We start from the raw sequence: 13,243 nt of genomic DNA, 5'->3' as shown, positions 1-13,243 counted from the left end.
TAGAAAGAAGGTGGGTCTGGCGACTGAGTAAGAACTGCTGCTGGCTGCAGAGGAAACTGGAGTCAGGGAAGGGGAGCTGGGGTACCCGCTTGGCAACAGGAGTTAATAGTTTAGCGATAGCAGCCTGGCAGCAAAGTGAGAGAGCTCCAGAAAACACTGAGGCTCCTGTAACTGAATAATCAGACGGCAGACCCTTTTCCCCCGCTTTTGTGTAAATGGCCAGACACTGCCAGCAGGTGCCTTGCACTGAGACACGATCGGCGACGCTCTCATGTAATCTCGGGAGTGAACCCCCCCTGCCCAGGGAGCAGCGTACTTTCTCTCCCAAGGGGTGACTAGAGCAGAAGGTGCTGAGGGGAGGGTGGCCCAGGCCCAGAGAGCCTCCGGCTGCCAAGCTCCCCGGCTCCGCACAGCCGTGCCCCCAGCCGCTCGATGGACTCTGCCCTGCTCCCACCTCGCACACCGCCTGCTGCCACCCGAAACGTTCGCACAGGGTATTCAATTCTAATACACAGGAAAAAAAATCATTTTCTTGTTGAACAGAGAGCATGCAAGCCTTCATAACCCTCCACCACAGGAGCACTCTGCGCCCTCCATTGATTTCAGCCGGGCTGGCTGCGGTACCACGAAGCGGCAGCGTTCGACCACCGCTCTCAGAGCGGTCAACTGCTGTGGCTCAGCTGATTTCAGAAGCAAAACAACCCTGGTGACTGCGATTCCCCAGGCTCTTTGGTAGCAACTTCGGGTCTTACGTATTTCAGACTTTCTGTGAGGTATTAATAATGATACATGTTAATTTGCAGAACAAGGAAATGAGGTGTGATCTGCTCACTTGATCTGAAAGGCAGTGCTGGTGGCAGACACAAAAGACCATTTGGGCAGATACACCTGCCCTTCAAAGTCACTGTAACACACAGAAATAGATGTGGGGCAACTACTTTCCTGTATGAAAGACCTGTTTCAGATTTATACGCCTCGACTACAACACTGCCTGCCTCCTGGCTCTCTTCTCGCTAACTTCCACTTGTAATATCTCATAAGTTTGCCAGTTTACTGGTTTGTATGCACAATAAACACATACACATATTCAAACCAAAGACGTTGCACAGTAATGGGTAAACAGGACAAAGATGCTATTTCTTACTTTTTTTTTGCATAAATTTATAACACACCTATACCTCTCTTTATTCTAACATCCCTCCGACAGAAAGGCCCAATAAAAACTATTACATACTCCAAGCAGCTTTCAGAATGGGAGTTCTGGGGGATTTCACCTGGTGACTGAGGGACATGCTGCACTGCAAAGAGATCTAAAGGGCCAGGTTTGGGGGCTTTTTTCCCCTCTCTCTAGATACAGGTAGCAAGTACAAAATGCAACGTGCTCATAAAAAAGTGAACCCAGACACTACATAGTTACAACATTTTTCAACAGTTGCAAAGTCTGCAAATTTCCAACCACTAGTATTCCTCTTCCCTTTGGCAAAGGCTAGTTCGAGACTGTCCAAGAAACACAACGCACATACCCAAATATAAGCTATCCACATAGACCATCTTTTATACTCTACCCGGTGTTTCAAAGAAGCTGTAGTATGATTGACAAGCTGTTGAATTTCACATGTTCACAAAATGAAAAAAGTGCAATCCTTGAGGAGAGATATAATCACACCTCATTAAATTCCTTTTTGAGACCACTCCATGGCCTGCTACTCACTGCTCCAGTGTGTTTAACTGAATATACATCCTTTCACACACTTGAAAGATGGGGAAAAAATAAAATATGAATGTTTTCCTTTTTCCTCCATTAAAAGTTATGAAATTAAAATAGCTTTAGGTATGCTGTGTGAACTGCCAAGAATATCCTTTGAAAGACAAATTTAGGCTTCAGTGTTGGTGCAGGTAAATAACCATGTGAAAACTAATGGAACATTTTAAGTTTCAACTTTTCCTTCCTAGTCTTTCTTGCTGTCTTGCTAATAAACATTTTCCTAATCTTCCTTATAGAAAACAAGGAGTAGAGGAATATTAGGAAGGAAGGAAGGAATATTATCAAGGAATATACCGACAGATTTTTCCCCACTTTGGGAAATAAATATATGCATCTGGAGTTTAACTGCAGCTCCAGGAGCCCCAGGCTTCCCTGAGTACACGGACCGTAGATTCCTCTTGTTCAAGTTCCCAATTCCTACTGCGCTTGCTATAAGTTCCACCTAGTATGGGATGCCCCTTCTGCAGCCAATGGACATGGGCTGCGGTGTTGGGTTTTGGGGTGGTTTTGGCTTTTGTTGCAAACACCTGCTTTGCCACAGCACTGCAAAACAGCACAGACTCATCATACCTGCCTGGGACTGTCCTCGAGTTCAGCATAACAGATCTGCCAACCCTTACAGCTGACCTGTGGAGAACATTCAGGAAACAATAACCCACTTGGTCTTCCTCCCAGCCAGACCTGCAGTGGAGGCCGTCATCTGGCCTCACATCTCCAACTCCATGAAGCTGAGGGAGACCAAGCTAAATTCAAAATGTTTCTCTGAGAAAGCAATCTTTTCTCTGTGTAAAAACTATCCATGATGTGAATCCTGCTAAGGTACTGGGAATTTACCCTTTCCTGGATTCTGCAGTGTATTCAGGAGTCAACACTGCCTACTAACTGAAGAGATGTTTAACCTTTACTGTACCACTATGATGTAGAAATTGCAAAATTTCAAGGAAACTGAACTGTTCACCGATACTCTCCAGGCAGCTAGCAAAACTGAGAAATGGTTCTAGTAAAGAAGCTGCTTAGGCTTTTTTTTGATGTTTAGTTACTTTGTATGAAAAAAAAAAAAAAACAAACCCAAAGACAGACAGAAAGTGTAGATATAGTTAAATCCTGCCTGGCGGGGCTATAAACTCTGTCCTCCAGGTTCCAGTTCTCTCACATTAATTCACTTCCAGTGACAAGTGCAGCCAGCATTCTTAGTGGTTTGGGTTTGTTTTTCTTTTTTAAAGGTGCCGGCTGGTACACGAATGCTTATAAATCCTACCTCATGTTTCAGAGAAGAAAGGCTCCAATGCCCTTCAGTGGCATCTTGCTGCAGCCAAGAGCTTAGTTTTTGAGCTACTGCAGGAGTAACCTTTCGCCCCTGACATTTGCCATTGTACTCTGTAACGGCACTGTGGTAAATATGCCAAAAGCTGAAAACGTATTGTGTACAGCTCCAAGTATTACTAATCTTAGGAAATGAATGGAACGCAGCAGCAGTTGGTATCTGGGAGGAAAAAATAATCCAGTGTGGCTTGTAAAATTATTGCTATTAAAAACATGCCCTCGCTTTACATCTTAAAATTTTCCTTTTAATTTGAAACTTTTAATAGTTTGCCTGAAGTCAAATTTTTACCTATTCTGAACAGCATTAAGAAAATCTGTTCACATATGTGCACATGCATTTGTATAGTGATGCACCTACCATGAACATGGAAAACAAATGGTTCCTTCACTCCCTCCCCTCTCTGCCCCTACCCCTTGATTTCTTAGATGCTTCTAGACCACTAATCATGTACAGTGCTTTCCAATGAGCACTTTGCAGTCTTCCTTGATGTGTGGTGCTCAGAAACGATACACACTACGGAAGCCTCCCTCCGTCAAATGGAACAGAAAGACTACTTCATCTCTTCTGCAGGTTAGACTTCTCTTTGGGCTCAGTTGAAAGGAATGTTTGCCTTGATCCCAAACCAGACTGCCAGCATAGGCTCACATTCAGCTTGTGACCAGTACCAACCCCACCCAACCCGGGTAGTTATTTCCCTACCTTGCACTTGAATGGCTGCCGAGCTGCAGCATCCTACAGGAAACCCTGATGCAGTGACCATGGATGCTGAAGAAATGTGAAGGAAATGGACTGCAGAGAGTGGCTTAGCTCACGTGCTTTTACTACATTGCTGCTGGAGACCGAGTATTAGGCTAGAGGACATAGTTGCTCAACCCATTAAGCAGTTTTTATTGTTTTTACCATTTCTCCTATTTCTCAAGGTCATTTAGAGTTGTAACCCTGGTCCTTCAACACACTTCCAGTCAACCCCTAGTTGGTGTCATCTGCAAATTTAATGTGGCTATTCCTTTCCATCACAGTCATTGATGAAAATAAGGAACAGTACTGCATAAAGCACAGACCTTCGCAAAGCCTATTTTGATATATCATTCTGTCTTGATGGTAAACATTGCAGCTACTCTTTGACTATTTTTTAAAGATGACACATTTCCTTAGCACATTGATGAAAATTTCATGTGCAACAGGGTCAAATGCTTTATGCTAAGAATATGAATATGACCACTTTGTTTAATACTAAATATGCCAAAAAAAATGATGAAAAACAATCGAAGAACAAACTTGCATATTTAGAGCACAAACCAAACCACTGTCTTTACTGCACTGCATAAACCTTTCAAAACATTAGAAAGGCATAATCTCCATGAACAGAAAGAAGCAGGAAAACATTTTAGAACCATGACTAAAATAAAATGATTCATGGCAATAAAGCCATTCAAAATGGGAAGAAACTTGCAGCATTTCAATATCAGCTCAAGACTGTATGCATAATAAATGTTTTTACTATTAGCAAAGTGAAAATTGGCTGACAATGACACTGGCTTTCCGCAGTTGACTATCGGATGTTTACTTCTACCAGGTGCGTATACTAAGTTGCAGAGCGTAGATTATATGACGACTTCCTCATCATTTTAGCACAGAATTTCCTACAGCCTTTTTAATCTTTATGCTTTACATATTAGTAATTGGGGGAGGGGGGGTTCAGAGAGATCTTAGAGCTTAATTCAAATATACTGGTGCCAGTTTTAATCCTTCTAGTAGCTGCAATAGATCTGAGGTCTACTTTCTAACACTTATGTCTGATATATGCATGAACTACTTTTAAACAACTCATATTTGTATGAAAAGCAGCGAAGGACTTCCTCTCCTGACCTGTCCCAGAGACCATCACAGCCAGGTAAGGACAACACTAGTAGGAGAGAGACAAGTAATACGTCTATGCTAAAATAAGCAGCATTTATAAAGATTTCCTTCTCCTCAGCCCCAGACAAAAATGTTATATGTTGTCCAAAATTTACAAATTTGACAAATTAGGAGGTCCATAATTCTTTGGAAAAAGGGACAGGAAAGTATACATCATAAAACCAAAAAGATCCTGTGATGTGAAGATATTTACGTTCTTCCACTTAACAATATTTTTAAAAAAGTCTATATGAAAGTCTTAGAAAATGCTGTGCCCCGCAGGGCATGTTATTCTCCCATATAGCGAACAACAGGAACTTTATTCCCATTTTTATCTGCAAAACCCCTTCAGCCTGAAAATCTACCAAGAAGCTGCACTGAACAGGGGCTGTACTCTTTCCCGGTATTTCCTGGTGGTAACTGATCCCACTCATCAATATTTTCATCATGTCAGCATAGCACGTTTTTTTCCCACTGCATAACCACAGTTAATGTAGTTTCCATTGTACTATAGTAGAAATCTAAGAACATAAGCTCTAAAAGCTGAAGGGGGAAGAAAGATAGGAATGAGCCATTAGTGCCTGGGCAGCCTCAGGTCTCACTTGCACAGCACAGTTGCGGTTGCAAAATTAAAAATCTTTTGTGTTTACAAATGTAGCTGAACAATTCATAAGGGATAAAAACAAAGGTCTTGTAGAATTATTTTGTGTCTTTATTGACCATTTATATTATGACTAATAAAACCCCAGACCGATGCGCTTTTCCAAATCAGAAGAATGAATTGCTTTTGAGAGAATTAATGAGTCACTGCCTCTTTCAATTTCAGAGCGATAATTTGAGGGTGGAAAAAAAAAAGAGAAAAAAAAGAATTCCTTTTTCTGATCATACCAGGTTAGTCATAAAAAGCAATCTACATTAGTGTTTGTAAAAAATGAGAAGATGGCCTTTGCCCAGTTCGTGCAAGACAATGCGCATGCACCAACAAACACTTGAAATTATTCAGCATTAACTATGCAGATTGGGACAGTGCAAAACCTTCTACACTGGAGTCATATGGGAAAGAAAGTCTAGGCATCATAGATTAACTTACCTCATCTAAAATTATTTTGTCTACGATGTGAATTTTAATGTTTGTTGAAGACCAAATGTATTTTTGCTATATTGTGTATTATGTATATAGCAGCCTATATACATACTCATGGGTGAAGCTCTTACTAATTATTACTACAGGATAAATTCAAATGACCAAACTCTTTTAGTAAAAAACAACTTTTAACTTCTTCCTCTTAACATTATCATCTCTCAGGACTTAGTAGAGAAACTGAAAGCACCTTTGATGCTGTTAACATCCTGATTCAAACTTCAGTGGAGCTGGATATATATCCAATATCATATTATCACGTTTTAAAGGACCATCATCATCTGAAACCTTTAACCTTAGGTTAAAACCATAACCTAACCTAAGGTTAAAAATATTAATTATGGGAGTAGCACCAGGTACTACCTCTGCTGAATCTTCTTCTCCTCCACCCAAAAGGAAAACATCATTGTTATCTTATTTAATCTTTTTTTTCCCCCCACGTCCTTTTGTTGGGGTGCCAGGGTCTTTGAAAATGAGCCTCAGCAAATGCAATGCAATGCAGTGAGAGGCCTGATACTGGGAAGCACCTGGTATACTCAGTGTCTCCCACAAGCTTCTTCTACCAGACACAAAACCTAAGTTACAGAGAGACTTCACAAGGTGGTAATTCATTCCTGTGACGTTTGTTGGGGAGAAAACAAGTAAACAGTAGGGAAAAAAAGAGTATCTTTGAGACATCAGAGCTGGAGAAGTAGAAGATGGTTCTTTTGCTGCTCTTTTGGAAGTATCTTGGAAGCTGGGCTGAAATGAGCCTCAATATACACAAACAGCGGACTTTGCATACTACATGGATAGGATCTGGCAGTGTTTTTAAAAGGGGAATCTTGACATATTGCCATAGAGCTATTTATAGTCCCTTCCATCATACAGTGAAAATCTGACCTGCTCTTCTTTTTGGGTTTGACACGTCTGACGTAGTTTTTTGAATCAGAAATTATAATGAAAAAACATCATAAAAGCAACATGAAAAGCAAATAACCACTTGTAAGAAAAAGAAAGGAAAAAAAAGGAAAAAAAAGCCACAGCTATGATAATGTCAGCAGTGAAGGTTAACCTCTAACTACAGCAGTCTGGTGATCTCGCTCTCATATTTGTTGAACCAGCATGCAGGGCCGGCATTCCATATCATCGTCTGTAATACTACACTGCTGGGATATGATTAGCAACTTAAGGGCATGTTATTTGCAGTGTGTAACTCCACTGACCAGAAGGAAGTGAATTCTAAACTTACCCTGATACACAATGAGAAACAGGTTCTTAAACAGCCAACAAGCAAACTCACATGCTTTATAACTGCAGCTTTTTTTGCAACTGAAACCTGAGAAAAGCTGGGAGAAGCTGTCCATCATAATGAGCCAAGTCTTCTCTGAGAATATGAGGAAGAGCAGGATGACACTGCTAAACAAAGCCAAAGTTAATGCAGGACCTTATTTAGCATAACTTTTAGAAACATATTTCTTCAGAGCTACCAAACAGAATTCGCAAAAGCATTGCCCAAAGAGTAGAAGGTATCTTTGGTGTATATTTTACCTGGATGGCTCCACTGGAGAACAGTGATAGCAGAGGGGAAAACTGGCCTCCAGAACAAGCATTGTATTTAGATGCTGAGAATAAGCACTGTGTAAATGTGTGCATACGAAGGCAAATCACAGCAGAGTTAGACTTCATAATGTGGGAAAAAAAGTAGCACTACATCTGAAATACTAAAATCTCGGTTACTGATACCTTTGCTAATAAATGTAACCAGAGATCTAAACTAATTTGCCTGGGCATTAATTAAAGCAACATTCGATTTGCATCGATACACTCAAAGGCTACAAAATATCTTGCTAGCTTCCACAGCATCTTCATTTTTCCAGACAAAAATTCTTACTACCTGAGAAATCAAGTCTAGTTTCCCTGAATGAGGTTTGCATTTTCACCACGTTCATTCTGGGAACACGCCCAAGCCCCCAAAACAGTAAACAGTGTAGTTTATTCTTGCCAAAGCTAAAGTAGACATGAACTTTTATATCACTAGGGGAAAAAGTTCCATTCTGAACTATGAAGAGTCTGTCATATGATCCACTGAAATGAATGGAAATATTACTCATCACTTAAGTTTAAGCCAGATATAAAAGGCTGAATCTTAAGAACTGACTTTTGTTACAGGAGAACAGGTGCTAGGAGATAAGGAATATTTGACCTGCAGAAACTGGGAAAGATAACTGGCCCCTTCACTTGTCCCTAAAGTGCCAAACAAAGCTCAGATAGGTGCAGGAGATACCTAGGGCCACATATTTTCCCATTTCTCATCTTTCAAGGGGGAAAAAAAACCCCAAACAAACTTTCTTTTCTTTGTTAGAATAAAAAACCACCCAAAAAAAGGAGCATAAACCAATCACTGATTTGCCTTTTGCTGAGCTCCGTGGAAACTGATACCTGGATCTGAGTTTCACACCATTAGCCTGCCTCTAGTTTCTTTTTTCTAAAGCAATATCCTGTTTTAACAGATACCATCTTAGCTCTGAATATAGATCCACAACTTTCTGCAACAGCAGACCTCACAGGAACACTGTCAAGAGCAGCAGCAGAAATCTTGCAAGTTTTCACACGTTCCATGCTCACAATCTGAAAGGCTGCCAAAGAAATGATGATGTGCATCAGGAGAAACCTAGTGTGTTTATAATTATTCACTCAAGAGGGTGAGTGATTTGTACAGGGTAAATGTTACACCGCCAGTTGCACAAAACGCTTCACGACCAAAAGGCGGTCAACTACCGCAGTAAGTATGGGACACAGAGCAAACACAACCTGAACTTCAGCCCTGGACGTTGCTATGCTACACAGTTACTTTTTAACAGAAGGCCATGAAAAGGGAATTTTTAAAAATTCAGTTATAACTCCCTTGCAATCTTTCTAAAAATAAAAATTTAAATAATTTAAACGCTGCACACACACTTGCATTGTCACATAGACCACTGCTGGTCCACAAGGCTCATTTTTCAGACCTACTAACCCTTTCTGGAAAGAAAAGGCTTTTAGGAAAGTAAATGCAGCCCAATCAGCTGAACTCCTCTCAGATCCAGAGAAGAGGGAAAGGGTAACCATGGGTCCCTGTTGTGCACGCACAGCCTGGCACTGGGCACCAAGAGTGGTTGCCACTGCTCCAGCTGGGTAGACCTGGTCCTCACACAGGGACCTCTAGCCGGGACTGTCAGGGTCAGACCCCTTGTATTTGAAACAAGCATGACAGATGTGGTTTTAATTCCTACCTGGTAAAAATAAATCTTCTTGCATTTCTGCTCTGGCTTCTTCAGAGAAGCATCGTTTTTTCAACCACTCGGCTTCATATTCGCTTGCATGTTCATCGGGCCATGTAATAGAGATCTTTCAACAGAAAACAAAAGATAATTTTAGAACACAAAAATTCAAACCCCACCACCTAGAACAACCAAAAAAACCCTTAGAAATTGAAAAATTGCAATGTTTAGATCAATAATATCACAGTTAAACTTTCCCTGGAGCATAACGGCAAACAAGTAATGAAAACCCAACCTGAACATCATCCAAATTCTGACACCTTTTATAAATGGTCATTTTCACATGAACCCATGACCTAATTTGCTGTTTTGTGGGGTCTGCTTTCACTGTGGGAGCTGTGCTTAGCAGAAAGAGGAGAATCACAGAAGCTGGCACATATCACTGGGGAGAGCGCTTCACCACAATTCAGAAGAGAGCAAAAATATCTTCCAAAACACTGTCAGCTTGTAAAAAAAGAAAAAGGACAAGAAAGACAGGCAAAAAAGAAATGCTAGAAGAGAAATCCCTTTCCTAGTTTTGCAAAGTCTTCCCTCTTTCAAATAAATTTTAAAAAGGTGTTGGTTTTTTTAATTCCTGAAAAAACATGGAACGAAAGCATATGGCTTTGCTTATCATGAACTGAAAGAGCTCAGTGCAGCATGCACCCTCAGCTGTATTCTCAAGGCTGTTGAGTAGGTATCGATTCCCTTTTCACATAATTCTGCTTGTTCACATGATGGTAAAACACCAGTATCAGTTTAGGATTAGTGCTGTGCTTTCATCAGTACCTGAGTATAAGTGGAAGCAGACAATTCCTCTACTATCATAATATATTTGCCTATTTAAAGCATGACTTTACACGGCATTAATTTTGGTAACAAACAATCAACTCGGGAGCCCAGAATTCCTCAGTACAGACCCTTACCCTGCAGTGGGCCATGCTCCCGCACGGCTCAACCTCTGCAAACTCACCCTGCAGCGCGGCTGCCCCAGCTGCTACAGGGCTGACTGCTGCATCTTTAACATGTTTGAAACATCTTTAATTGTAAAATGAAGGAAATGAGTTTGCATATCAAAGGAGCCATGTACTGCTTTTAATAAAACCTATAAAATCTAAATGATATATTAGGTTTTTATATGGCAGGAAAGATTAAAAATCATAGGGAGAGCAGTGCCTATCCTCTCTTGCCCAATAGCCTTCTCTTTTTCATGAACAAATGTTAATGTAGATAGGTAGATACAGATACAGACACCAGGCCAACTCTGAATATTGGGTTCAACTTTGGTTTGAGTGCTTGCTTTAAGATGAAGTCTTTTGCACATTGGAAATTAGCTAATAAACTAATATTTTTGTTATAGATTAAGGTCATAATCACTTTGTCATTTGTGTTTCTGATTTTCAAGCCATTTACTTATAGAATAATGAGGAAAAAAAAAGTGCAAGTGTAATTAAATGTGTGGGGAATGCCTATATTTTCTTTTCAACATCTGGTCATGGAGAAACAGAGCAGAATTTTAAAAAGCATAGTTATATTCTAAAAACTGAAGCCTGGGTTTCTGCGGCCGCTGCATAACATCTATAAGGTGAAGTTTCATATAAACGGGGGAAGACCCGGGTTCCCCAAATTGTGATTATTCCTAAAAGATTTGCAAATACACGGTAGGGTTTGCGGATAAACAAACTGCGATTAAAGTATAACCTGGGACTGCCTCTAATTTACAGATTAACAAGCATTGTTAGACAAGTTTCACGAGAGGGCGAATGAAGGTTTGCTTCAAATACCTTTTTTCTATCTGCCAGAGCGACTTCCTTCACCACGATGTTCACGTCCAGGTCCTCGAAGACCAGCTTGCGCGCCCTGGCCGAGCGCAGGAAGCAGCGGGGGCACTGGCAGTTGTCCCTCAGCCAGACGCAGGGGTAGCGGCTCTCGCTCCCATCTTCCCACTCCACGCGGACGAAATGACCTGCGCCCGAAGCTTCCACCTTCTGTATCCCTGGGCTCATGCTGAGCAGCCGGGCGGCACGGACCCCCGGCACAGTGCCCCGCCAGCGATGCCGAGGGGTCCCGGTGAGCAGGCTCCTGCCCTTTTGTGCCGGCAGCAGGCAGCACGCCCGGCCTCCAGGGACTTTGGCCCTCAGCAGGACGCTAGCCACCGCCCTCCACATTTTGGCTTCTTTAATGAAATCGTGGGAGGGAGAATGCCTTCATGGAGTTCCTAAAACACCATGAAGAGCAGTTTGTTACTGAAGGAGTCAGTATAGCAGAAAGACGATTTTAAGATGATTCTCCCCTCCCTCCCTCCTACCTAAACCTTTAAGAACATTCATTATCTGTTGCTTACATTTATTGAGGCACATCTATTAAGAAATCCCTTAGTTTAGCAGGGTTTCAATTTGATTCATCATCTTGGCCATCTTTTGTTTCTGCAGTCAGTTCAATATGTATCGGACAAATAGTCTCTTTTAAAAAGGCACCTGAAGATGAGTTCCACAAATCAAAAGCAGGAGCTACTACCAACCACGTTCAAAAGCTAAAGCTTTAAAGTACACATACCTTAATTCCTGCTGTGGCTATTATGGAAAAGAGAACACAGAATCCATCTCTTGTAAACATGACTTTAGCTACAGCAACAGAGTTCTACAAGAGCTCCTTTCTCCTTTCACAGCCAGCTTTCTATAGATACACTCTTTTATTTAAAGCTAGCTGCATACTGTACTGCAGAAAGATGATGCATCCAAATCTTAAATTAGAAAAGAACTTCTGGTCTAATGTTTTTCTTATCCAGGAAAATACTTGGCCTCCCCCTGAAACAATAAATCATTAGATATATTTTTAATAGAGTGCTTAACCATTTCAAATATTGCATATTTATTCAGTATCTTTTCCTGTTGTATTTGTTCTTAAGCTCACAGGGCAAAGTATTGATGCCCTGCCAGGATCAAAGTCTCCCCAGCTGTATTTGCACAGGAAAAACCTCATTGTTTTCAGTATTTTGACTCCTTAAGACCTACTGGTGTTGTCAGAAGGTGTTTTTAATTTTTTCCTTCTCTACAAGTTAGAACTAGGTTGTACAGGACCCTTGGGTCTCCTTTTGTTTTCTTTCATTTGACTGAGTATAGCAAATCAGAATATTGATTTCTACTCTCTCGTGTGCACACAGCAGTCCCATTGGAACCCAGCAATTACCAACCTTCACTTGCAATGCAGTCCAAGCTACAGCTAGTTTTGTGCATACAGACCTAAACCTCTTTTATATCCAGATTAAATGTATTTCCTTTTATATATATATTTGCATATGTATGTTTGTGTACATATATATACACATATATATGCGTATCTTCAGCTTAATTCCAAAGAATTATTCACGTAACCCAATTTTCCTCCTAACTGTAAAAATATTTATACCACAAGATTGGCTGCAGTCTCCTTCTGAGATTTCTTGGACAAGGTTTTATTACGTATGAGTGCAAAAGATGTGGTATGTTTTAAGGATTTTAATATGTGATAATTGGATACTTATTCCAATCTCCTTGAAACAAAAGACAAGTACTGGAACACAATGAAGGTTTCCAATATACTGAAACTTTAGAACATCTGGTTTCAAAACAAAAAAAAAAAAAAAAAAAAAAAAAGAGGATGGCCATTTTAACCCACTGTAAACTTTTGCTACATCTGTACTGGTTTCAGGACAGTTCTCTGTTCAAGGCAGCAGATTACCTGATGGTAATGGGTCAGATCCACAAATAGACTTAAGCAACCAGAATATAGTTTAGATGGAATTCAGACAATTAAGATGCAGTAGCGCAAGTCACAAAACTGTTGCCTAATTG

At 40.7% G+C, this 13,243-nt stretch overlaps 1 protein-coding gene across 1 annotated transcript in view; it reads right to left on the bottom strand.

The window, feature by feature from the left end:
* The window catches only part of BBOX1 (gamma-butyrobetaine hydroxylase 1), a 32,601-nt gene extending 21,023 nt beyond the window's left edge, over positions 1-11,578 (bottom strand). Inside the window, exons 1-2 of the mRNA XM_009480236.2 lie at positions 11,195-11,578; positions 9,384-9,498 (exon numbers count right to left, since the gene is read on the bottom strand). Of these exons, the coding sequence (XP_009478511.2) occupies positions 9,384-9,498; positions 11,195-11,578 (499 nt within the window). The remainder of the gene's footprint in view (positions 1-9,383; positions 9,499-11,194) is intronic.
* Positions 11,579-13,243: the final 1,665 nt, after the last annotated feature.

Source organism: Pelecanus crispus, chromosome 6, assembly GCF_030463565.1.
Source record: "Pelecanus crispus isolate bPelCri1 chromosome 6, bPelCri1.pri, whole genome shotgun sequence".
Lineage (NCBI taxonomy): Eukaryota > Metazoa > Chordata > Aves > Pelecaniformes > Pelecanidae > Pelecanus > Pelecanus crispus.
The sequence above is the reverse complement of the archived record's forward strand: the minus strand, read 5'-3'. Positions and strand labels throughout refer to the sequence as shown.